We start from the raw sequence: 25,853 nt of genomic DNA, 5'->3' as shown, positions 1-25,853 counted from the left end.
GTGTAGAACTGTTCCGTATCCTGGAGACAATGCTGGCTGCTGGACATACGTCAGAAGGAACTATAAGAGCTGTGGTCTGGCTTTGATAGCAGGAAGTGGACAACACGTGTCGAAGGCCTAAGAGAGGCCCCAGCGTGTGTTTACAAGTTGACTCGCTGTGTGGAAACATAACTGTAGTTTATCTAGATGCTAAGTAAAACTTGGTGAGTGGGAGCTAATAAGCCCCTCTGAACTGCCATCAACTGAAAATCAAATTTACATATGAAACAGAAAATGAGTTGTATGAATTTAGTTTCCTCAACCTTAAATTGTGGCTGGCAGACGGAAAAATTAAGTTTTGACATCCAGAGGAAATCTTTACAACAGATACCATCATCCCTGCTCCTTCCTGTCACTCATTTAGGCACAAATTGTCATTTTTTCATGCTATGATTGACCGTATATTTGAAATTCCTCTTAGTCCTGCTACTGCCACAGAGCTTGACAACTGTAGATACACTGTTGTCAACAATGGGTATCCAGCTAGTCTTATATCAGGGTTTTTTAACACTTTATAATATTTATTATACTAAACTTAGAGTTATAAATGATATGTCAAATGAAAGATCAACTCAAACAATTTTACCAAGAACCTTATAAATGTTCAATGTGAGCACCATTTCTCACACGGCACACATTAAGTCTATAGCCAAGTTCTTCCCAAACGTTGATAAGTGTGTCTTCAGTGACTTTAGCAACAGCTGCTTCAATCCGGTTTCTTAATTTAGGAAGGTCTGCTGGTAGTGGAGGCACATACACACGATCCTTGATGAAGCCCCAAAGGAAAAAATCGCATGGTGTTAGGTAGGGTGAACGTGGAGGCAATGCAAAGCAAGCCCTGTCATTGGGCCCCTTGCGGCCTATCCAGCGCTTGGGTACAGTAAAGTTCAACCAATCGCAGATTGCGGCAGGAACGTTGGCGCTGCGCAAGCGCACTGGTGCCAAACACAACTGTTTGAGTTGCTCTTTCATTTGACATATAATTTATAACTGTAAGTTGAATGTAATAAATAATATAAAATGTTAAAACCTCTATATTCATTTTTAAACACCCTGTACACTGCATCAGCTAAAATGCAGCCCCACTGTGAATTCTGTTCTCAAACACAGGATAAGTTGAGTGATGTTTGTAAGCAGCTCCGAATCGCCCTGACTGCTGTCAAACAATTGGCAGCTGCTGGGAATCAGTGTGTTGGAAGAGCTCCCGAGAGTCGCGTACCTGTGATACATGTACCAGAGTTACCTCAAGTACTATTCTCCTCCACGGATACTGTTTCCTCTGGAGAAACTACAAGATCTGTCATTAGTTGTCCACCTGATTGCGAGTGACGTGTCAGTGGTTGATCTAGGAATCCTGAACAGGGAGAATGGGGACCAGAAAGGACTCAGCGTGTTATATCAATCTTCCTAACCGACAGGTTTGAGGTGCTGTCTTTCACTGAAACTGAAATTCTGTCTTTCAATGAAACAGAAAATCAGTCAGTGGGACTTACTTCACCTGTTTGGAGAAACCTGTTTGTCCATTGTAATGAGGTGGCAACTACAAAAGCGTAGGGGTCTATTAATGGTCGGCACATAGAGTGAATGATGGCACCCCTTTGGGAAATGACAGCAAGGGACAGGAAAGGACACCAGGTGCACTCAGTGTGTATGCCTGGAGGCCTCATTCAACATGTTGAAGAGGTTATTCCAGCAGCCATTGAGGAAACAGGGTGCAACCAATTGTAGATTATGGCGTGCGTTGGAACAAATGATGCCTGCCATCTGGGTTCCGAGGCCATTCTTGGGTCAATCCAGAAAGAATGGCAGAGAAGGTTGAGAAGACCAGTCTTGTGCATGGAGTTTCAACGAAGCTCACAACTTGCTGAATTGTCCCCAGAACTGATAAAAGCCTTTGGTTCTGAGTCGACTGGAAGGACTCAACCAGGGGCTTCAAAAGTTCTGTGGTAAACTAGGCTGCAGCTTCCTGGACTTGCGACACAGGGTTGAGAACTGATGCGTCTCCCTTAATGGGTCAGATGTGCATTACACATCGGAGGCTGCTACCCAGGTAGCTGACTGTGTGTGGGGTGCACACAACAGTTTAGGCAACTCTCCATCCAATCCAAATAATAATAGTTGTAGGAAACTCAGAAAATATCAGTGTAAGATCGAAAGAAATGCACCCCACAGGTGGGAGTATTAAAATTGTAATGGTAAACTGCCGCAGCATTCACAACAAAGCAACAGTGCTTGAAGTGTTCATGAAAAGCAGTGGACCTTACTTAATACTAGGTACAGAAAGTTGGTTGAAACCTGAAATTGATGGCCGTGAGATTTTTGGGAAATGTTTAAGTATATATCAAAAGGATAGGCAAATGGGAAATAGAGGTGGTATATTTGTCACAGTAGACAAGAAACTCAAATCCACCAAGCTAGATTGTTCGGGCAAGACCTAGTATCAGGGGTGGGCATAAAATGACAACTGGATCCTTCTATCACCCACCAGACTTGTCTACTGATGTAACAGAAAACTTTAGAGAAAACCTCAGTTCACTTGTATGTAAGTTCCCCAATCATACCGTAATCATAAATGGAGACATTAATCATCCAACAATTAACTGGGAAAATTACAGTTTTGTTAGTGGTGGGCACGATAACACAACCTGTGAAAATATACTAAATGCCATCACTGAGAACTACTTAAAACAGATAGTTAGGAACCCACTCATGATGTAAATATGTTGGATCTAATGGCAACAAATAAACCTGACTTCTTTGAGGAAGTACACATCGAAACTGGTATCAGTTACCATGATGTGGGCGTGGCACCAATGATTACCAAAGTACAAAGGGCAACTAAAACAAGCAGAAAGATGTATATGTTCGGTAAACTAGATAAAAAATCGGTACAGTCATCTCTCAATGAGGAACTTGAAACTTCCAGCACACAACAGGACCAGGTAGAGGAACTCCGGCTCAAGTTTAAAAGAGTAGTTGACCATGCACTGGACAGATATGTACCCCGTGGAACAGTCCATAGAGGGAGGGAACCTCAATGGTACACAGTCACTGCAAAGAAACAGAGACTACTGCATAATATGTATAAAACAAACTGCAGGGCTATAGATAGGGAGATACTGAATGCAATAGGTTCGGCTGTCTAGAGAGCAATGCGTGATGCCTTCAGTGACTACCGTAGCAAAATATTGTTCTGTTCATCTGTAAAGGCTGTTAATGCCACCGAAGTTAGCGTCCAGTCGCTAGTGAATGAGACAGGAACTGAAATTGCGGGTAGCAAGGCAAAAGCTTAAATGCTTAACTCAGTTTTCAAATGTTCCTTTACAAAGGAAAGCCCAGGAGAATTGCCCCAATTTAATCCTCGTACCACTGAATAGATGACTGAAATAAGTATTAGGGTCAGTGGTGTTTAGAGACAGCTGAAATCGTTAAAACTGAAGAGGCTCCAGGGCCCTATGGAATCCCTGTAAGATTCTATACTAAATTTTCAGCTGAGTTAGCCCCTCTTCTAACTATATCATAGATCCCTGGAGCAAAACACAGTGCCCAGTTTTTTGGAAAAAGGCACAGGTCACAGCCGTCCACAAGAAGATCCATAAAACTACCATCCAATATCCTTGACATCAATTTGTTGTACAATCTTAGAACATATTCTGAGCTCAAACATAGTGAGGTATCTTAAACAGAATGACCTCCTCAATGCCAACCAGCGTGGATTTCGAAAACACCGACCACGTGAAGCCCATCTCAAACACTTTTCTCACATGATGTCCTGAAAGCTTTGGATCTAGGGAATCAGGTTCATTTCCAAAAATCATCTGACTCAGTAGGACAGCTATGCTTATTGTCAAAAGTTCAATCATATGGGGTATCAAGTGAAATCTGTGACTGGACTGAGGACTTTTTGGTAATAAGGAAGCAACATGTTATCTTGGATGGAGAGTCATATCAGATGTGGAAGTAACTTCGGGTGTGCCCCAGGGAACTGTGTTGGGACCCTTATTGTTCATGTTGTACATTAATGAACTTCCAGACAATGCAGATATCTATAATGAAGTAATATCTGAAAGAAGCTGCATAAATATTCAGTCAGAGCTTGATAAAGTTTCAAGGTGGTGGAGAAATTGCCAACTTGCTTTAAATGTTCAGATATGTAAAGCACTGCACTTCAAAAAACGAAGAAATGTATACGCCATTAATCATAAGAATAAACCTGATGCAAACAAACACAAATGCGATGGTTGGTCAGTAGTTGTAGCACACGTACACTGGTGTTGTTACACTCTCGGAAGTAGGTCCTACTTATGTATTAGGTGTATAATTACTAAGTTACGTTAAATGAAACTTCAAGATATTCAAATGTATTAGCAGCCATCAATGTTTTTCTTAATCACACTGTCATTATGCAGTTTTTATTTCAAAAATCATGTACAGTCACAGCCTCTGCACTGTTATGCTTTGATTGTCGCACTGTTAATATACAGTATGAAAATGGTTGGACTGATTTCTGTTCGGGTAGTGATTCATGCATATAGAACGCGGTCAAAAAGTGCTGAGAATTAGATTGTTCTTAATGTTTGTCATAAATTTAGAGAGATAAACAGCTTTGAAGTTTTCGAAGGGACTGTATTAGATACAGAGGAGACACAAGAGCACATGGTGTATAGCATAATTGGTAATGTAGTAGCTTGATATCTCATTGAAGTAAACAGTTCGCTGGTTCAAGTCTCGCCTGAATCAATTTTTTTCTCATTCAATTTGAATAACCTACATTTTGTAATTGTAAAATTTATCATCATTTTACTTATGAATAATGCACGTCTTCTTATTTCTAATTACAAATTGCACACAAAATTCATGTTTCCATTTCAAATATAAATTCTCAGTTACCGATATTTTATGAAAAACTGTTAATAAAGGTTGCTTAAATTAAGAAAACAATACATTTAATTTTCAAGGCAAAAATGAAAAACTAAATACTCTTTATTTGGACTATGTCCATTTTTTTACACTGCAGATGTAGCTATGTGTCATAGATACATGAAAAACAATCATTTTCACAGCATCGGGCATACCATACAAATGCTGCATCTTTACATTTGCCATTGTACCATTACAATATGAACCCAACAGAACTGATCTGGAGCCAAGTTAGGGGATTTGGTTAGGGAAATAACAAGTCTGTTAAGCTGCCAGACGTACTGGAACTAATGCACGCAGCTCTTTCACATATCACTGCCAAACAATGGCAGGATATACAATGGCTTGTCATAAAGCCTGGCTGGCTTCATGGATTCTGTTGTTGGTCATCTCGTTATCAACGTAGCAGATGACAGTTACAGTACTGAAATGTATTTCTCAGATTCAGATAAGGAAGGAGCTAAGAGATTACCAGACAACTGATTGTAATTAATACCTACACTGGCTTCAGTATTCAACAGTATGGTGAAATCACTGCAGTATGCTTTTGTATCCCACAGAGCTCACTCAGAAAAATTACCCTGTGTTTAAGTTATGAATTTTTATCACTCCTGAATACTATGTCAGTTGAGAACGAGAGCATTTTATGCTTTCCGTCTGGTCACCTAAGAATCGCGCAGAAGTGGGCGAGTTTTGCAGAATATTATTTCATTCACTTTAAAAATTAAATGATATTCGAAGCTATATTGTTTCTTTGCCCATCTCTCTTTATGTCTGAACTGCAACACCTCACATCATCGCAGGCTAGTTGGATTACTAGTTGGCCAGTGCTGTCCAAGTGTAAAGTGCCGGTAAAGCTGATGTCCCGCACATTATCACTCAGTCTATGTGCTTATCCTTACGATCATACTTAACTGTATTGCTCCATGCGAAACGAAATCCAATGAGATTCAAGCAAATGTGGAAGAATACATGGCGTAATGTTTGCATTACATTTATTCTTATGATGAACAGAGTATAGTATCATATAATATCAATTAGACAAACTCATAAAAATACATGAGTATAACACTTTGTAGAGATATAAAATGGAATGACAAGACACGTTCAGCTGTGGGTAAAGCAGGTGCTAGACTTCAGTTTACTGGTACAATACTGGGGCAGTGAAATCAGTCTACAAAGAAGACTGCTTACAAATCACTCATGTGACCTGTTCTAGCATATTGCTCAAGTGTGTGTGCGATCTGTACCAGATACGACTAACGTGGGATATTGAACATACAGAGAGACAAGCACATGAATAGTTCATTTAATCTATGGGAGAGTGTCACAGAGATACTGAAGGGACTGAACTGGAAGACTCCAGAAGACAGATGTAAACTATCCCGAGAAAGTCTATGAACAAAGTTTCAAGAACCGGCCGTAAATGATTGCTCTAAGAATATACTACAACCCCCTACATATTGCTCACATAGGGATTGTGAAGATAAGATTATAATAATTACTGCACACACAGAGGCATACCAACAATCATTCTTCCTGCACTCCATAGGTGAATAGAGCAGGAAGAAACCCTAATAACTGGCACAGTTGGAAGTATCCTCTGCCATGCACCTCATGGTGGTATGCAGAGTATAGGTGTAGATGTATGTATCCCTTTACATTCTAATGATGTTATTTTTATATGTCTGTCTATTTAACACTTGGTCCACAGTTTACTGTCTTTTGCTAAACATTTTATATGGTTTTATACGGTTTAATGCACACTTGCAAGCCAACTGTTGCAGAATATATTACTGTTTGCATGTACAACAGCACTCCATCTTTGTGTATAAGTGTGTTCAATGCCCTTCATGTGATCAGTTTGGTGGCTGAATTTTCTGACTCATACTATGTACGATGTGAAATTTGACAGTTAATCATTCACCACTATCGCACATATCATATATTTTTAGAATTGTTGCTCTGTTTTATGGACTTAGCAAAGGTATGTTGTGGCTTTTATGCTTAACTATTTTACATCTGTTTTAACAAACCTATTTTACTTCTACTGATCAATCTTTGTACATTTGTTTTTAACATATTTGCTTTATGTCTGTATTTTTTGCCAATCCTTTGTAGGACACAACCGTCCAATTCTTATGTTTGATGTTGGCTTACTAATGATTTGAATCTATTCTACTTCTGAAGATGATGGTTTAAACTATTGAAACTGGTAGAGTGAACAAAATAAGGTTTTCTGGTGCAGCTGGTGACTGAATTTTCATATTTGGTGAAATATTCTGTAGCTGCTGAATTACAGCTATGAACAAAATAATTAAAGCAGTAATTCACTGAGGTGACGAAAGTCATTGGATACATCATACTATCATGTTGGACCTTCTTTTGCCCAGCATAGTACAGCAACTTGACATGACATGGAAGTCATCTGTAGAAATACTGAGCCTTTCTGCCCATATAACAGTCCATAATTGCAATAGTGTTCCCAGAGCAGGATTCTCTGCATGAACTGACCTCTCGGTTATGTCCCTTAAAAACTTAGCGAGATTCATGTTGGACAATTTGGGTGGCTAAATAATTCACTCGAGTTGCCCAGAATGTTCTTCAAACCAGTTACGAACAATTGTGGTCCAGCAACAATTTCATCGTGATCTGGGAACATGAAGTTCATGAACCGCTGCAAATGGTCTCCACACAGCCAAACATAATCATTTACTGTCAATGATCGGTTCAGTTGGACCAGAGGACCCAGTCCATCCCATGTAAATATAGCCTACACCATTACCACTAAGTAAAGGATGTAAACTGTACTGGATAGGGAATGAGAGGGGAAGAAATGGAGTGGCAATAGTGGTCAGAGAGGGTCTGCAGGAGGAGGTGGAAGGTATCAATGATCGAATGATAAAAGCCAGAGTACGAGTGAAAGGAAAAAGCATTGAAATCATCCAAGCATATGCCCAACAGGTGGGGTGTACAAAAAAGGAGAAGGAGGAATTTGAAGATGACATGCAAAAGCTGCTAAATAGAGGTAATCAGATTATAATAGGGGACCTCAATGCACATGTTGGCACAGACAGGAAAGGATTCGAGGAGATAATGGGACCAGAGGGCTGGGGGAACCGAAATAGAGAAGGAAAATTGTTGCTGGAATTCTGCAAGAGGAATGGGCTGATGATCGCTAATTCCTGGTACAAGAAGAGAAGTAGTCACAAAATAACTTGGTACAGTGGGGACTGGTCCCAAACTTCAGTAGTAGACTATGTACTAGTGGATAGGCAGATGATGAGCAGCCTCACAGATGTTAAGGTCATTCCATCTGAGGCCTTAGACAGTGACCATCGGCTGTTGGTAGCCACCCTGAGAGAGAAAAAAGATAGGAGGGCAACAGATATACAGGAGAAAAGGTTGAAGACATGGATGCTGAAAGAGGATGAACGGAGGACCCAGTACCAGACACTGATCAGGAAGAAGCTGCCAAAGGAAGATCGGAGAACAGTGGAAGAAGAATGGGGGGATTTTAAGAGGGCCCTAGTTGAGGCAGCTGAGACTGTGTGCGGAAGAACTAGCACAAAGAGGAGAAGTAAGGAAACCCCATGGTGGAACAACATATGTAAAGAGGCAGTACTTCGAAAGAACAAAGCCTTCAGAGAATGGTTCCAGACCCGAACAGAGGAAGCTAGGGTAAAATATAAGGAAAGCAAGAAAGCAGCACAGACCATAGTAAGGGCGGAGAAGAAGAAGTGGATGGAAAAATGGACAAGAATGTTAGAAGAGGACAGTGAAGGGAACAAAAAAGTACTTTACACCATGGTAAGAAATAAGAGGAACGACAGAAGCGAGTGCCTGAGGATCATGGATAATAATGGAAGAGTTGTGGAGGAAATGCATGAGCTCAAAAAGATTTGGAAGGAGTACTTTGAAGATCTGTTGAATGCCGCCAAGGGGGTAACTAACAGTGATGGAGAGCCTAAGGCAGCAGACGATGATAATAGTGGGGAAATTGATGATCTAACTTGGAATGAAGTGGAAGAAGCCATAAAGAGGATGAAAGGGGGCAAGGCACCAGGTTGGGATGAAGTAACAGTGGATATGATACGAGCAGCAGGAGAAGTAGGAACCCAGTGGCTATACAGAGTGCTGAGGGTGGTGTGGAAGGAGAACAGAATTCCTGAGGATTGGAAGAAAGGAATTATAGTCCCGATCTTCAAGAAAGGGGATAAAAGGAGATGTGAGAACTACAGAGGAATCACCCTGCTATGCCACTGTGGAAAAATCTATGAAAAGATCCTGGAGAAGAGAATAAGAAGCAGTATTGAAAGTAGACTGCAAGAGGAGCAGTACGGTTTCAGACCGCGAAGATCAACAACGGACCTCATATTTGCGGTAAGGCAACTGCAGGAAAGGCACTATGAGTACGGGAAGGACTTAATCATGGCCTTTTTAGATATTGAGAAGGCGTATGACAGTATCTGTAGGGACAAGCTCTGGGATGTGCTGAACGCAAAAGGAATAGATGAAGAGACAACACGAAAAGTCAGAAAAATGTATGAGGGAAGTGAGAGTTGTGTGAAAGTGGGGAGGGAACGTACTGCATGGTTCAAGCTGGAAAATGGGCTGCGACAGGGAAGTGCACTTTCGCCTTTATTGTTTATTATTGTTATGGATGAAATCCTACAGCAAGTGTCAGATGCAATTGGAGATCATAAAATGAAAGCAGTGCTTTTTGCCGATGACCTGATGTTATGGGGAAATTGCGAGAAGGAGGTGCAAGAGCAGTTAGATGCATGGGAGGCAACGGCAGTACAATATGGAATGCATTTCTCTGCAAAGAAAAGTGAAATAATTGTCACTACAAGGAAGACGAATAGGCCAAATGTGGATATAACTTGTGGAGGGGAAAAACTACAAGTAGTAGAGAACTTCAAGTACCTGGGAAGTGTGATTGAAAGTAAGGGGGGAAACGCAATGGAAATAAATGAAAGGTGCAGAAAAGCAGGGCAGTTCTATAAATGCATTAGGGGGCTTATTTGGAGCAAGGAGGTGCCACAGAAATCCAAGGGAATTATATACCGAACCTACTTTGTCCCCATATTGGCATACAGAAGTGAGACATGGGTAATGCACAAAAGCGACAAAAGTAGAATACAGGCTAGTGAAATGAAGTTCCAGAGGAGCAGGTTGGGTGTAAGAAGACGAGACAGATTGCGAAATGTGTATGTGAGGGAAAGACTAAAGGAGGAACCAGTACAGGACAGGATAGAAAAATCAAGACTGCAGTGGTATGGACACATGAAGAGAATGGATGAGGGAAGAATTCCAAAGAGGATGTTTGATCTGCAACTGGAGGGGAAGAGGCCCAGAGGAAGACCAAGAGATAGATGGGTGAAGGGAGTGAAGGAGTGTGTGACGAGAAGAGGAGAGAACTGGACGAAGGTGGAAGAGGGGGAATGGTGGAAAGACAGAACACGATGGAGAGGCTTGTGTTCCCGACAGACCCAGCCAGTGGCTGGAAACTGTCCAAGATGATGATGATGATTATGGAGCCACCAAGAGCTTACAAAGTGCCTTGTTGGCAAATCCTACTATCAGTTCTTACCAAGTGAAACCAGGATTTATCTGGGCAGGCCACGGTTTTCTAGTTATCTAGGGTCCAACCAATATGGTCATGAGCCCAGGAAACGTGCTGCAAGCCATGTTGAGCTATTAGCAAAAGCACTCATGTCTGTCATCTGTCACCATAATCCATTAATGCCAAATTTAGCTGCACTGTCCTAAAAGATATATTCATCATACATCCCACATTGATTTCTGCAGTTATTTGACACAGGGTCCCTTGTCTGTTAGCTTGAGAACTCTATGCAAATGCCACTGCTCTCAGTCGTTAAGTGAAGCCAGTCAGACACTGCATTGTCCATGATGAGAGGTAATGCCTGAAATCCCTGTATTCTCAGCACAATCTTGACACCGTGGATCTCAAAATACTGAACTCCCTAACGATTTCCAAAATGGAACATCCCATATGCCTAGCTCCAACTACCATTCTGTGTTCAAAGTCTGCTAATTCCTGCCGTGCAGCCATAATCAAGTCAGAAACCATTTCACAAGAATCACCTGAGTAAAAATAACAGCTCTGCCAATGCATCTCCCTTTTATACCTTGTGTACATGATACTTCTGGCATCTATATATGTGCATATCACTATACCATGACTTTTGTCACATCAAGGAATAAAGTGCAAGAAATTGTAACAAAAATGGTAGACACAGTACTAAAAAAGATGGAATACAGGAAAGCACGACAACAGAGAACATCATAACCTAGATTCAGGAAAGGAATAAATACAGAAAAAGTAGCATAACAGAAGGTCAAGAAAGATGCAGTCATACAGAACACCATGACACAAAAATGCAGAGGGGCTAAGGAACAGTGGATGAATGATATATGCAGGGATACAGAAACAGATACAAAAATAGGATGACTGATACAGCATACAGAAAATATCAAGAAAGCACAACTCAAGTTAAGGCCTAGATCATCTGTGGTAAGAGATAAACAAGGAAACATATTACTGAAAGTATATGAAGTAGCCAACAGATGGAACGAGTATTTTATGAAAGGAAAGATGAGCTGCCTATACAGATATGGCAGAACTGCAGAGAAAAATGAAAGATGAACTTTCGAAAATTATACAAACTATTGTTATGAATATGGTTCTCTTCCTGATGATTTTGTACAAAATAAAAAAAAATACTCATTCATTAAAAAAAAAAAATGGGGAATCCAGCAGACAGCTCCAATTACAGAACAATATGCCTAATTCTGCATGCAGCAAAATACTCACATCTACAACAATAAACTAGAATAATATGCAAAATAGAACTAGAAACTGAAAAGGATCTGTTTACTCGGCCACCACAGCACTCAACAGCTTATTTGAGAGAAGATTAGAATTAAATAGGGATACTTACATAGCCTTTATTTAGCTAAAACAGGCATTTCAGAGTATTAGCTGAAAGAAACTCTGCAAAATCTTGAAAGATACACACTTAGACTGGAAAGGCAGATGAACAATATTAAACACATACAAAAACCAAAGAGTGAGAATAGAAGTTAATAGTGAAAGATGTAAAGCCAAAACCAAAAAAGGTTAAGACAAGTGCTATCATTATATCCTCTTTTATTTGTTTAACTTTTTCATTGTCAAAGTTACAAGGATATTCAAAGGAAAAAGTCCTGAGTTTAAGAGAATTGAATTCCCGACCCTAGCACAAAATTTGCATTTGATATTGCCTTAGCAGCTGATAGTAGAAAACATATGCAAAATATAATTTCTAAATTTTAAGCTATTATTAACACATTTGATCTTAAGATTAATGATCATAAACCCTACATTCTAATAGCAAGAAAACACGAACTGAGGAGAAATCCTGACACCAAACTTGAAAGAAATTGATAAATTCTGTTACGTGGGAGGACCTGAAAGTAATGCAAAATAATTTTTTTCTCCCCTGGTGCTGCAGCTGGAATGCTGAAGTTTCACAACAATACAGTTTGAAGTTTGCGCTACAGAGGGTATTTTGCTTTTATGTGCAGCTCTTGTGAGAGAAGCCTGAACAACAAAACAAACATGGGGTGCATGTTATTGTCGTTAACTTGTGAAGAGCTGCAAAATGTAGTTCAATACTTGTGGGCCGAAGGGAGTAAACTGAGTGAAATTCACAGGAGCGTGCGTAGCTTATATGGAGATGACTGTATCAACCGCAGCTATGTCTCCAGGTAGTGGGAATTCTTCCATGGGGACAGTGCCAACCTTAGCGATTCGCGATGCTCTGGGCAGCAAGTAACAGCTGCAACACTGCACAATGTTGGAGGCATTGAGGCACCAATTTTGATCAACCACCTTGTGCAACTGCAAACCTTATGGCAGCAGTTCACCATTTCCCATGGTGAATTGTACAATATTGTTCAAAACATTAATGCTGAGAGTGTCATACATCTCCATGACAATACTTGCCCACATGTTGCTCCTCCTGTTTGTGAGAAAATTGCCAAATTTGGGTGGGAGGTGCTCCAACAACCACCTTACAATTTGGATCTTGCACCATCGGACTTTCATCTCCTTGGTTCCATGAAGAAATTCTTGGCAAGCCAACAGGCTGCAATAGATGCGGAAGCAAAACCAGCAGTCCACCGACAGCTATACTTGAACCAAATGGACTTCTACGAACCGGACATATTGAAATTGGTACCGTGATGGAAGAAATGTGTTGGAAAGGTAGTTGACTATGTAAAAAAGTAGGTAAAATATGTAAGTTCATTTGTGATTTTTTTAAAAATTTTGTTTATCTATCCAACTTTTTGATAGTAAAATTACTGTGCATTACCTTCCAATCTTCCCTTGTATTTATGCACCTCAACCACAGAAGACAACAGATGCAGTATTGAAATCAGACAAAGAACCACTACAGTTAAATATGCTTTCAATGAATGAAAACCACTGATAATGCAGAACGCATTCAGTACAGAAAAAAAAAAAAAAATTTAAATTTAAATTAAAAAAAAGTCATGAAGTTCATCTGGAGTGTGCTCCTACATGACTATGAAGGCTGAACACTTTTGAAGACATGCAGAGAGCAGTTAAATGTAATGGAAATGTGGCTGAGGAGAAAGTTGAGGAACACCTGCGCACAAAGACAAACCAATGAAGATTTTCTGAAAGAGGTCGATGAACAGGAAATAGAAAATCACAATGGGACTACACAAAATAGGAAAAGACAACTTTTGGATATTTATTGAGACGTTATAGATTTTTAGCAGATATGATGGAAGGAAATGTTTTGGGAAAGGAAACCAATGGGAATCCAAGGGCGGGGGGCGGGGGGTCAAAAATCTGTCAGACGTAACAGAATGCATAAAATTATTAAGAGATGAAGATGACATAATAAAAAGAGGGGACAGTGGTTGCAGCAACAAGGCATAGCATTTAGAAAATGATGATGAAAATACTGGACAAACATTACAGTAATATATTACAACAGCAAATGGAATTGAGGTTCAAAATAAGTCTTCTTTTATACATGTTGATTGTTGTCCTGACTCATATTGTCTGTATTCCAGCCAGTATTTCGCACTATCTCAACAAATACTTATTTAATTCAATATATAAGCCATTTTCCTTGCAGAAACTGAATATTCACTGTTGTGATCACATTTTGGTTTCCCGAATGAGTTTTTACTCTGCAGTGGAGTATGCACCAGCTTGAAATTTCCTGACAGATTCAAATTGTGCGTTAGACTGGAACTTGAACCTGGGACTGTTAATGGTCAGGGACAAGTATTCTACCAATTGAGATATCTATTCACAACTCATGAGCCACTATCACGGATGTAAAGCTGTAAGGGTGGGTCACGAGTCATGTGGATAACTGAACAACTACAATAATTTGCCGCAAATGGCAAGGGTTCCTGATTCGAGTCACAATTTGGCAAAGTTTTAATCTGCATGTAAAGTTCCACATTTTCACTTATTTAAACAGATTATAAGTTTCTGCTTTATAAGCATTGTGGGTCTTAAAACGAGCTACAGTGCACAGGATATATAGTTTCTCTCTTTACACTATATATATAAGAAGCAAAAATATCATACTATTTATGTTTATCACTGCTTATGAAGAAGTTAACAATCGAGGGGATCATAATTTTCTTATTTGCTATTCACAATACAGTCCAGACATCTTACAGCAAATCAATCACCTTTGAGGTCATCTCCTGTGAAGTGTGCCAAGAAATGACATCTACGTATATACTGTAATAATCACCAGAGTCAATGCGCTACAAAAACATGCCTGAAATAAGTGAAATGCCAACTGCATTTTGCTGGGTCAGTGATTACAATTACAAACACAAATACTAGTAATTTCAACTTCTACCACAAATGAAAAAATAAAGCATAACAGTTTTACTTTGAAAGGCTACACATACACAAATTAAAAAGAGATGTGACATATGCAGGGTTGTGGGGCTATTTTTGTTGGCAGATGAAGGCTCTAGCTTAGGTGATAGACTAACAGATGAACGGCACTTAAAAAGTGGTTCTTGCCTGTAAGAATGGCTTCATGGGTGAAATAGGATGTAAAATTTGAGAATGCATGAAGAAGCATGGGCAGCACAGCTGTTAATCAATCACAAAATTCTTGATCACTGAGCTGTGTGAGGAATGTGAGCAGCTGGCCAGTATTAAAACCGTTTGTATCCTCACCAAACAATCGCCCAAGCTCCAGAGGAAGGTGTGAGAAGCTATAGAGTTGTCTAAACAACACTATAACTGTGGGTGAAATAATGACTACAGGCTGATAGTAGTGTGGCTACCAGTCATAATTGAAGTTTTGAAATTTGTCAATGATATATGCTACCGACAGCAGTGTGAAAGAAGTTCTGTTCAGGACTAAATAGAATGCTAGCAACAGCCTAGGAAATGAAAAATGTGAGCATAGACACATGGCTAGATTTGTCCCTTCCCCTGAACAAATAATGTAGCCATCACCTGCCAAACAAAGCATCTACTGATGTCCTACAGCCAGGCATCATCATGTCCTATAGTCAGGCATCATCACATACTCAATAAATTACCAGGAAAAAAAATCATTCCCACAACAAGGGAAGACAAGTAATATACAATAAGAACAAGAACCTAGTGGTTGGATGAAAACCAGCATTAGGTATGGATGCATTCTTTCTACTATTATGTTTAGCCTGTATATGGAAGAAGTAAATAAGGAAGTAAAAGAAAGGTTCAGAAGTCTAACTCAAATTCAGAGTGAAAGAATATCAATGGTAACATTTGCTGATGACACTATCATCTGAAAAAGTGAGGAAGAATTACAGAAGCCAATAAATTGTCTCAATAATCTACCGAATGCTGAATATGTTTGAAAGTAAACCAAAGGAAGAAGAACTGATATGAGTGACAAACTTTAAATTCAAAACTGGGGACTACATAATGGAGGAATTCTACTATCTTGGAAGCAAAATATCTTACAATGGACGAAGCTAAAAGGCCATAAGAAGCAGACTAGCAAGGCAAAGAGGATATTCTCACCAAAGACATCTATTAGTATTAAACCTAGCCCTTAACATAAGAAAGACACTTCTCAGAATGTACATCTGGAGCACAGAACCATAAGGAAGTGATTTATGGACTGTAGGAAAACAAAACAAGAAGGGAGGAGAACCGAGTTGTTCTAGATTTTTGTGTTACATACAACTCTGAGGTTAAATGGACTGATAACATAAGAAATGATAATGTCCTCCACAGAATTGGTGAGGAAACATATATGTGGGGAACATTAACAAGAAGATGGAACAGGACGATAGGACATGTATTAAGGCATCAGAGCATAACTTCCACAAGGGCAACGTAGAAGGAAAAACCTACAGGGGGAGACAGAGATCAGATTATATACAACAAATAATATATATTGTTGGGAGCCACTCTGATCAGTTGATTGCTCGATTCGGGGGGGGGGGGGGGTCAAATAGTGAGGTCATCAGTCTCATTGGATTAGGGAAGGAAGTTGGCTGTGTCCTTTCAAATCATCCCGGCATTTGCCTGAAATGGTTTAGGGAAATAACAGAAAAGCTAAATGAGGATGGCCGGTTGTGGGTGTGAACCATCGTCCTCCCGAATGTGAGTCCAGCATGCTAACCACTGTGCCACGTCACTCGGTGCCACTCTGATATGAATAGGTTGACACAAGAGAGGATATTGTGATGAGCCACATCAAACCTATCAGAAGGCTGCTGTCAGAAATTAGATCTCTCACAAACAAACCCCTCCCCCTATCAGGTGTACTGGTATGAAATGAGCACTTTTTTGTGAAAATGAAACACTAATTTTGAATTGAAAAGTAAAAACATTTTATTCAAAGTACTGACCATTGCTTTCTATACATTTTGACCACCTTTCTGGCAATTTGTGGACACCACCCCAAAAGAAATGTTCGTCTTTTGTAGCAAACCAATCACACACCCAATTTTCGACTTCTTTGTAGGAATCGAAGTGTTCCTCAGCCAATGTGTCCCATTGATGAAAACAAATGGTAGTCGGAAAGGGCCAAGTCTGGTGAATACGGCGGGTGGGGTAGCAGCTCCCTGCCAGGTGTTTTGATTGTATCCTGAACCAGTTTTGCTTTGTATGCAGGTGCATTGTCATGTAAAAAAATTACTTTGCCATGTCTTCTGGCCCATTCTGGTCTTCTTTCGATCAATGCATAGTTCAAATTGATCATTTGTTATCTGTAGCGATTAGTATTCAGAGTTTCACTGGGTTTTAGAAGCTCATGATACACCACACCTTTCTGATCCCACCAAACACAGAGCATTGTCTTCTTTCCGAATCGACCTGGTTTTGCAGTCGATGTTGATGGTTGTCCTGGACAAACTCATGATTTTTCCCATTTAGGATTCTTAAAATAAATCCATTTTTCATTGCTAGTATTAATTCGATGCAAAACTGATTTTCTTTCATGTCTTTGAAGCAAAATTTGACAAATGATTTTTCGGTTTTCAATCTGTCATTCAATTCATTTGGCACCCATTTTCCACATTTTTGGATCTTTCCCATAGCTTTCAAACGGTCAGAAATTGTTTGTTGTACAAGATTTAGCATTGCTGCCATTTGCTTCTGACTCAAAGTATCATCTTCATCCAATATTGCTTGCAATTCAGTGTCTTCGAACTTTTTTGGTGGTCTTCGATGTTCTTCATTTCTTACATCAAAATCATTATTTATGAACCACTGAAACCATCTTTTGCATGTTGCTTCTGATAGAGCATGATCACCATATGCCTCGACAAGCATTCGATGCGACTCTGCAGCGCTTTTTTTTCAAATGAAAACAAAAAATTAATGCCTTCCGCAAATCAACACTTTCTGGTACAAAATTCAACATTGTTGTTGTTGTTGTTGTTGTTGTTGTTGTTGTGGCCTTCGGTCCTGAGACTGGTTTGATGCAGCTCTCCATGCTACTCTATCCTGTGCAAGTTTCTTCATCTCCCAGTACCTACTGCAGCCTACATCCTTCTGAATCTGCTTAGTGTATTCATCTCTTGGTCTCCCTCTACGATTTTTACCCTCCACGCTGCCCTCCAGTACCAAATTGGTGATCCCTTGATGCCTCAGAACATGCCCTACCAACCGATCCCTTCTTCTAGTCAAGTTGTGCCACAAACTCCACTTCTCCCCAATTCTATTCAATACCCCCTCATTAGTTATGTGATCTACCCATCTAATCTTCAGCATTCTTCTGTAACACCACATTTCGAAAGCTTCTATTCTCGTCTTGTCTAAACTATTTATCGTCCATGCTTCACTTCCATACATGGCTACACTCCATACAAATACTTTCAGAAACGACTTCCTGACACTTAAATCAATACTCGATGTTAACAAATTTCTCATCTTCAGAAACGCTTTCCCTGCCATTGCCAGTCTACATTTTATATCCTCTCTACTTCGACCATCATCAGTTATTTTGCTCCTCAAATAGCAAAACTCATTTACTACTTTAAGTGTCTCATTTCCTAATCTAATTCCCTCAGCATACCCGATTTAATTCGACTACATTCCATTATCCTCGTTTTGCTTTTGTTGATGTTCATCTTATCCCCTCCTTTCAAGATACTGTCCATTCCGTTCAGCTGCTCTTCCAAGTCCTTTGCTGTCTCTGACAGAATTACAATGTCACCGGCAAACCTCAAAGTTTTTATTTCTTCTCCATGGATTTTAATACCTACTCCGAACTTTTCTTTTGTTTCCTTTACTGCTTGCTCAATATAGAGATTGAATAGCATCGGGGAGAGGCTACAACCCTGTCTCACTCCCTTCCCAACCACTGCTTCCCTTTCATGCCCCTCGACTCTTATAACTGCCATCTGCTTTCTGTACAAATTGTAAATACCCTTTCGCTCCCTGTATTTTACCCCTGCCACCTTCAGAATTTGAAAGAGGGTATTCCAGTCAACATTGTCAAAAGCTTTCTCTAAGTCTACAAATGCTAGAAACATAGGTTTGCCTTCCCTTAATCTTTCTTCTAAGATAATTCGTAGGGTCAGTATTGCCTCAAGTGTTCTACGGAATCCAAACTAATAAAAAGTGCTGATGTAACAGGAACTGATAACTGTCTGGCAAGTAGAAACATTTGACTCAACTTCATACATCGTAATCAATGTTTTTGGAAAGCCAGCAGCTGTCATTCATTATTTAAATGATGACACACTGCACCAATTACATATTTTTTCATACTTATTACACTGCATTATGAGAATTTTTTCTCATTGCCAAGATTTACGTAAGTATTTTGTGTGATGTTTGCATATGTGTTGTTCTGTGTCTCTTGAACTGTAGTCGTGTTTTTGAGGTTACCCTGTACTATGCCTCCTCAGTTCCATACAAAACCACAAACACGCAAACTCTCTCTCACACTGTTTGTTTGTGTAACATCACAAAAAATACATACATAAATACTGCACTTGACAATGAGAATAAATTCTTGAAAAACGTCTTGCTCAGCATGAAAAAATCCACAATTGGCACTGTATTTAAACTAAAAACATTTTAGCAATGTAAAGTGAATTGAGAAGTCAGTTAGCATTACAAGCGGTCAAAAGACAAAATACGCTAAATATGATTCGACAGAGGTGTGACGACGATTACAACAAACACAAAACTGCGTATGCACTGTAGAGACAGTTTGGAGATGGTTGTAGCTGGTCATGATGTCCTTATTCGGACGAACCTAGTTACTCCCAGCAGCCACCATGCAGAGTAGAGTTCGGCAGTGACAGGAACCATGGTACAAATTGTTACAACTTTTACATGTTTACTGGTTTAAATCCACTGAGAAGAGCACCTTGGTGTCAAGAAACTTAACCATGTAATGTTTGTTAACACTACTTGACGGCCAGCATCATTTTACGTCAGTTTTTTTCTCCATGAACATTTTTCCATAACGTGTAAATTTCAGGAAAATTATAAATATGTTGATGCAAAATTGGGTGAAAATTAACATTGTGGACATAGGCAATTTCACCAGAGCAATAAAAAATGTTGTAAACGGCAGGAAAACATTAAATATGAGTAGATTTTGGGCCCCGTGTCAAAGTGAGTGGATCAGTACAGCTGGTGCTGACAGCACAACACAAGCAGAATTAACTGATGACTAACACGCTGACATGGTAACTTGAACAACTGTCGAGAACACCAGCGATGATGGCGACAACAAAGACAATGAACATATGACTCGACTATAACATACAGATGCTAAAAATACATTTGATATAGACTTTCAACAATGAAAAAAGCTCTAGGTCTACCACAATAGATATTTTGTGGATTAGGAAATGGTGGAACATAGCGGCAAAACCAAACGTCTTCTCTGCTAACCATAAGGACACTGCAGACTTTTTTCATCTTGCTTAAGATGTGTCCTGCTTAAGGTGTGTGATTTCTCATGTTACAGATAGTTAAGTGCAAATCAGTTGCATTGATTTCAGTACTGTAATAAGGTACGTACAGACGTTAAACTTTCAGTCACAGTAACACTTTACTACCATATGAAGCAGACATATTTTACACTACATGCGCTACTGTACATTACACTTCTGTGATGAATTTTTTAGTGTGTGAATATTTCTTTTCATTTTGTTACTGTTCTAACATGTAACAATATTTCATACAGTATTTCCAATTGAACATCAAAGTTGTGCTGTACTGTATTCTGACGTTATGGATCTATAAAAGTGTTCCTCTCACAATCTGATCTTTCATGCATACCAACCATGATCCCGTAGGGGACAGATTAACAAGGTTCTACTGTATTTTCTGTAAATTTGAACTAACAAAGCCTACGTGAAGGTCTTCTGTGGAAATGAGATGATCATATGGCATCACTGGTTGACAAACCCCTAGTTCAGCTGCATAGTGCGAGTCTTTCTATCTGACATCATTCCAACAAATTGTGCATTACTGCTGCTGCTGATGATGATAATAATAATGATGATGACCCAGTCCCCAAACAGAGAAAATCTCTGACCCAGCCAGGAATCAAACCAACGGCCCCAAGAAAAAATAATGGAAGCAGCCTGTAACACATGCCATACGACAACTCACAGTTTTCATGCAACCTGCCATACACTAGCCATATGGCAACAAAATATTATGCTTTGATGAAAAGTGCTGCCAACGGTGTGTAGTCAGTGGATGACTAAGAGCAATACTGCCCATTAAAATGCCTAAGGATTTCTTAGTGCTCGTGCAATGGCTATTGGCAATCAGTAAGCAACATTGTTAATTAAAGGTTTCATCAGCAACTACAAATGTGCCTTTTGTATAAACTACATTCTCAGCCTTAGAATGCGACAAGCTAACTCAAAACTAATCATTCAGCCTGCATCTGCCACAGCACCTGGACGGTACTGCGGCCCACTCGCTCACACGCGTCACCTGGTACACTTTCACCACACACACAAACTGTGAATTACCTGCGTCCTGCGCACCCTCTCTCGGCCCTGACCTTTGCCAGCTTTGCCCCCTTTGGCGCCACGGGTCACAGCTCCGGCAGTACCCACCATCCTGAGCGACGTGGCGCCTACGGTCGTGGTCGGTGCAGTCACTGTCACGGCGGCCGCTGCCGCCCTCGCAGACGCGACTGCCTGCACTTGCTGTGCCGTCAGCGTCACCGTCTTCACCACCTGCTGCTGCTGTGAGGATGCGGGCAGCCCAGTCGCTGCCGAGGTTGCCGTCACTACGTTGGAGGCAGCCACAGCCTGCGCGAGTGATGTGCCGCGCACGGAGCCCACCCCGGGATTTGAAACTGCGAGTAGGGATTTTCCCGCGGCAGGCAGCAAGTTCTGCGAAGTTGTTACCTGTGAGTGGGAGGCACAGGTAAATGAAATACACGACAAGTATAAGTAATTACAAAACAGATTGTCTGTGAAAGTTAATGAATGCACTACCAATAAGCACAAATTCTTCAAATGCTGATTGACAATCGATGCTAAACTCACGTTTGTATTAAGCCTAACTTACATGGAGACACTAAGTTGTGAAACTCGGAAGTTGGAATAAAGTGAAGTTCACACCTGCTGCAAGAAGGGTAGCAGAAGTGCTCCACAAAACTACAGTAGAATATCTTTGATGTCCTTTCATTCTAGAATCTTGGAACATACTCTGAGCTCAAATGTAATGAAATATCTCAAACAAAATGACCTCCATGCCAACCAGCGCATATTCTGCAGTCAGGTAGGTGCAGTATTCCTCGATTTCCAAGAAACACTTTACTCCACGTATGCCTCTTATCAAAAGTACGTTCACATGGGGTATTAAGTGAAATTTGTCAATGGAGTGAGGCTTTCTTAGTAGGAGAGAAGCAGCATGTTATCTGGGTTGCAGAATCATTAACAATTGAAGAAGTCATTTCAGTTGTGGCATGGGGACGTATGTTGGGACACTTGCTGTTCATGTTGTATATTAATGACACTGCAGACAATATTAACAGTAACCTCAGAATTTTTGTAGAGGATGTGGTTGTTCATAATGACATACTGTCTGAAAAAAGCTGCACAAATATTCAGTCAGATCTTGATAAAATTTCAAAGTAGTGCAAAGGTGGAAACCTGCTTTAAATGTTTAGAAATGTAAAACTGAACACTTCGCAAAAAACACACATGACTGCAATAAACACACGTGACTGCAATAAACACACGTGACTGCAATAAACACACATGACCGCAATATGACCATATCACTCTTGGAATCAGCCAACTCGTACAACTACCTGGATGTAACACATTGTAGAGATATGAAATGGAATGATCAGATGGGCTCAGTCGTAGATAAAGCAAGCAGCAGACTGCAGTTCACTGGTATAATACTAGGGAAATGTAATCAGTCTGCAAATGAGACTGCTTACAAATCACTCATGTCGGCCATCTTATAGTATTGCTGAAATGTATGGGATCCATACCAAATAGGACTAACGGGGGATATTGAATGTATACAGAGAAGGGCAGGACAAATGTTTACAGGTTTGTCTGACGCATGGGAGAATGTCACAGAGATGTTGAAAAAACTGAACAGGTAGACATTTGAAGATAGATGCAAACTATGCTGAGAAATTCTACTTACAAAGTTTCAAGAACCAACTTTAGATGATGAAGCTAAGAATATACTACAACCCCTTACGTTTCACTCACAGAGGGATTGTGAGGACAAGATTAGAATAAGCAGTTTCTGTTGCTCCATACATGAATAGGGCAGGAAAAAGCCCTTAATAACTGTTACAGTACGTATACCCTTTATCACGCCCTTCACAGTAGTTTGCAGACTATAGTCGCAGATGTAGATAGTTTAAATAAAATAAAATGCTACAAAATGGATACAGTACATAATTACGTCAAAGACAATAAATAATTAGGTAGCTGACAGTAAGTACTAGAAAATAATAGCAAATAGATATTCAGCATGAATTATGTTAACACAGTCTATTGTTTGTCTTCAGTTCATTAGCATAAAAGACGTCGGTCATTTGCCATACACTCATGAAATTCTGGATCAGTCTTTAATGCAGTCTACTGTCAGCACTGGTATGGTGCCTTGACCCTCAAATGGATTGCCATTTTTCACTGTAAATATATTGTCTAATATCTGCAAATGTATGGTGTTATGCCGTTCAGCAGAAATATGGCACACTGTCAAATTTTGCTGTATTCCAGACTGCCGTTTGGATCCTGAAATCACAACAAATAGAAGTATATAACATATATTTTGTGTCATGTTGCTGGATAACTCCCACAGGTGATACTGGTTATTTTTTCTTCTAATAAGTTCAAGATCAACTACGGCACATTCTATGACACGTCATCAACACTGAGGTCCAACTGAAAAAACCTGAAGTGAATAAAACCTGAACTTACTGATTCATTTCATTAAGAACAGGACCTTACAGAATGCCCCTCTGATTTGATATTCTTCCTATTTATATGAGATGACGCTCAGAGCTCGCACATCAGTTTCCTAGAGAAGTATGATGCAACAGTCAGAAAAATTGTCATTAAAGGTTGGAAGCTTTCCGAGTGTTGTTAAGTATAAAATATTTCTGACTTACTAACACTGGAGTGAAGAACACAAACATCTCTTAATCGTAAAGTCACCAGTTCAAATATCATTGGCAACGCATTTTTTATGATTTTATTTAACTCAATATTTATAAATAAATGAAAATGTTAATGAACAAATATTTAATCATAATATTTTAATAAAAGTAATATCTTTTTAGTTTTAATTATTAGTAAGCTGAAAATTCAAGTATTCACGACAAATTAAAACATGGTACAAAATGTGAAACAACAAATAAAAATTAAAATGTTATTTTATTTCTAGAGATCGTACACTATTACTGATGTATATATTTCTTTTCATTTAACTAAAAGGCATTTCATATGTCTGTGTTAACTTTTAATTTATTTTCATACTACCAGTGATAAAAATAAAAATGTGTTACGTTCATTAAAAACTATGATTTAATGTTGCTTAACTGATGTTTCATTTGATAATAAATACAAATTAAGGAAAAAAGCTGTTAAATACAAGATTCCATGTAAAACTCCCCCAACCTTAATTGTGATCCACAGCTTTAATTATCATTCTCATATCCAGTTTTGGTTCAGGCATCTTTGCGTGCTCCACTTTCAAGTCATCTTTGCCTGCTCCAATTTCAAGTAAACTGCAGCTAGTATTTCCATCTCTACTTCCAATGCCCAACATTTATTTTCCCTTGAGGTGCATATTTGTATATTTATTTAAGTAGTCATTCATCTAACATTCCTTCAATATGTTTACACCGTTTCTTTCCACATTCCTCTATTTTCTGAAATAGGCTTTTAGCAGTCAGTTCGTATCTAATTTCACTATTCTTTATCCAATCTATAAGTATGTACCAAGCGAGTGATTTTAGAAGTCTTATTTGTGCTCTATGAATCCTCCTCTCTCAGCCGGCAGTTAGAGTCACTGTCTCTGACTCGTACATTAGAAATTGTACTGCCATCACATTATAAAATTTTAGTGTCATCTGTTCCCTAAATTATTTGAGGAGAGTGTGAATTATAGTACCTACCAACTGTTGAAGTTTCTGGAATTTGTATTTTCGATCACTGGATAAAATACACAATATAAGCTCCCTTGGTCTAGGAGATTATATGGGTTAATTAATGATTATTATGTTACAATCCTCTTGTTGTAGTTGACCGTGTATATTGAGACTTCGTTCACTGTTAAATGCAATGGTGTGGTGCTAACTGATGGAGACACATTAAGAACTGGTAAAATTTAATTTATTTCCTTTTATCACACTGCACAAATATAAACACACTATTATTCAAACTGTGTGCCACTACTATTAAACGTAGAGATAAATCCTTTGCTACGCAACCGCCTTTGGCTCACGCAGCCTACACCTTCCACAGCCTCTCAACAACTGCCTCTGCTTGCAACTCTCTGCGCCACTGGGCATTGTCGCCCTCCCAAGAACTACCACTTACAGATACTACACACCAGTACCCTCACAACAAGACCTCACAGGTTTTAGAAGTATTTATTTGTTCTAGCAGTTTATCAAAAAGTATTATTTTTGCTCTTAAATGCTCCTTACTGTCGAATGTCACTGTCTTAGTTTGATCTTTAGATATTATCATATTACAATCATTGACTACCTTGTACAAAAATCAAATTGCTCTCTGTAATTCATCTTCCTAGACCATTACGAATATCTGATTATCTGCAAAAAGGAGCATATTTATAACTTTATTATTGAGTTTATAATGGTGCACAACTTTAATCT

General features: G+C 39.4%; 1 protein-coding gene across 1 annotated transcript in view; it reads right to left on the bottom strand.

Annotated features, from left to right (window-relative positions):
• Positions 1–25,853, bottom strand: part of LOC124551334 (nuclear factor related to kappa-B-binding protein) — a 195,438-nt gene that overhangs the window by 81,539 nt on the left and 88,046 nt on the right. The window contains exon 15 of the mRNA XM_047126355.1: positions 21,499–21,882. Coding sequence (XP_046982311.1) covers positions 21,499–21,882 — 384 coding nt within the window. The remainder of the gene's footprint in view (positions 1–21,498; positions 21,883–25,853) is intronic.

The sequence above is a fragment of the Schistocerca americana genome, chromosome 9 (assembly GCF_021461395.2).
Source record: "Schistocerca americana isolate TAMUIC-IGC-003095 chromosome 9, iqSchAmer2.1, whole genome shotgun sequence".
Taxonomy (NCBI): Eukaryota; Metazoa; Arthropoda; class Insecta; order Orthoptera; family Acrididae; genus Schistocerca; species Schistocerca americana.
The sequence above is the reverse complement of the archived record's forward strand: the minus strand, read 5'-3'. Positions and strand labels throughout refer to the sequence as shown.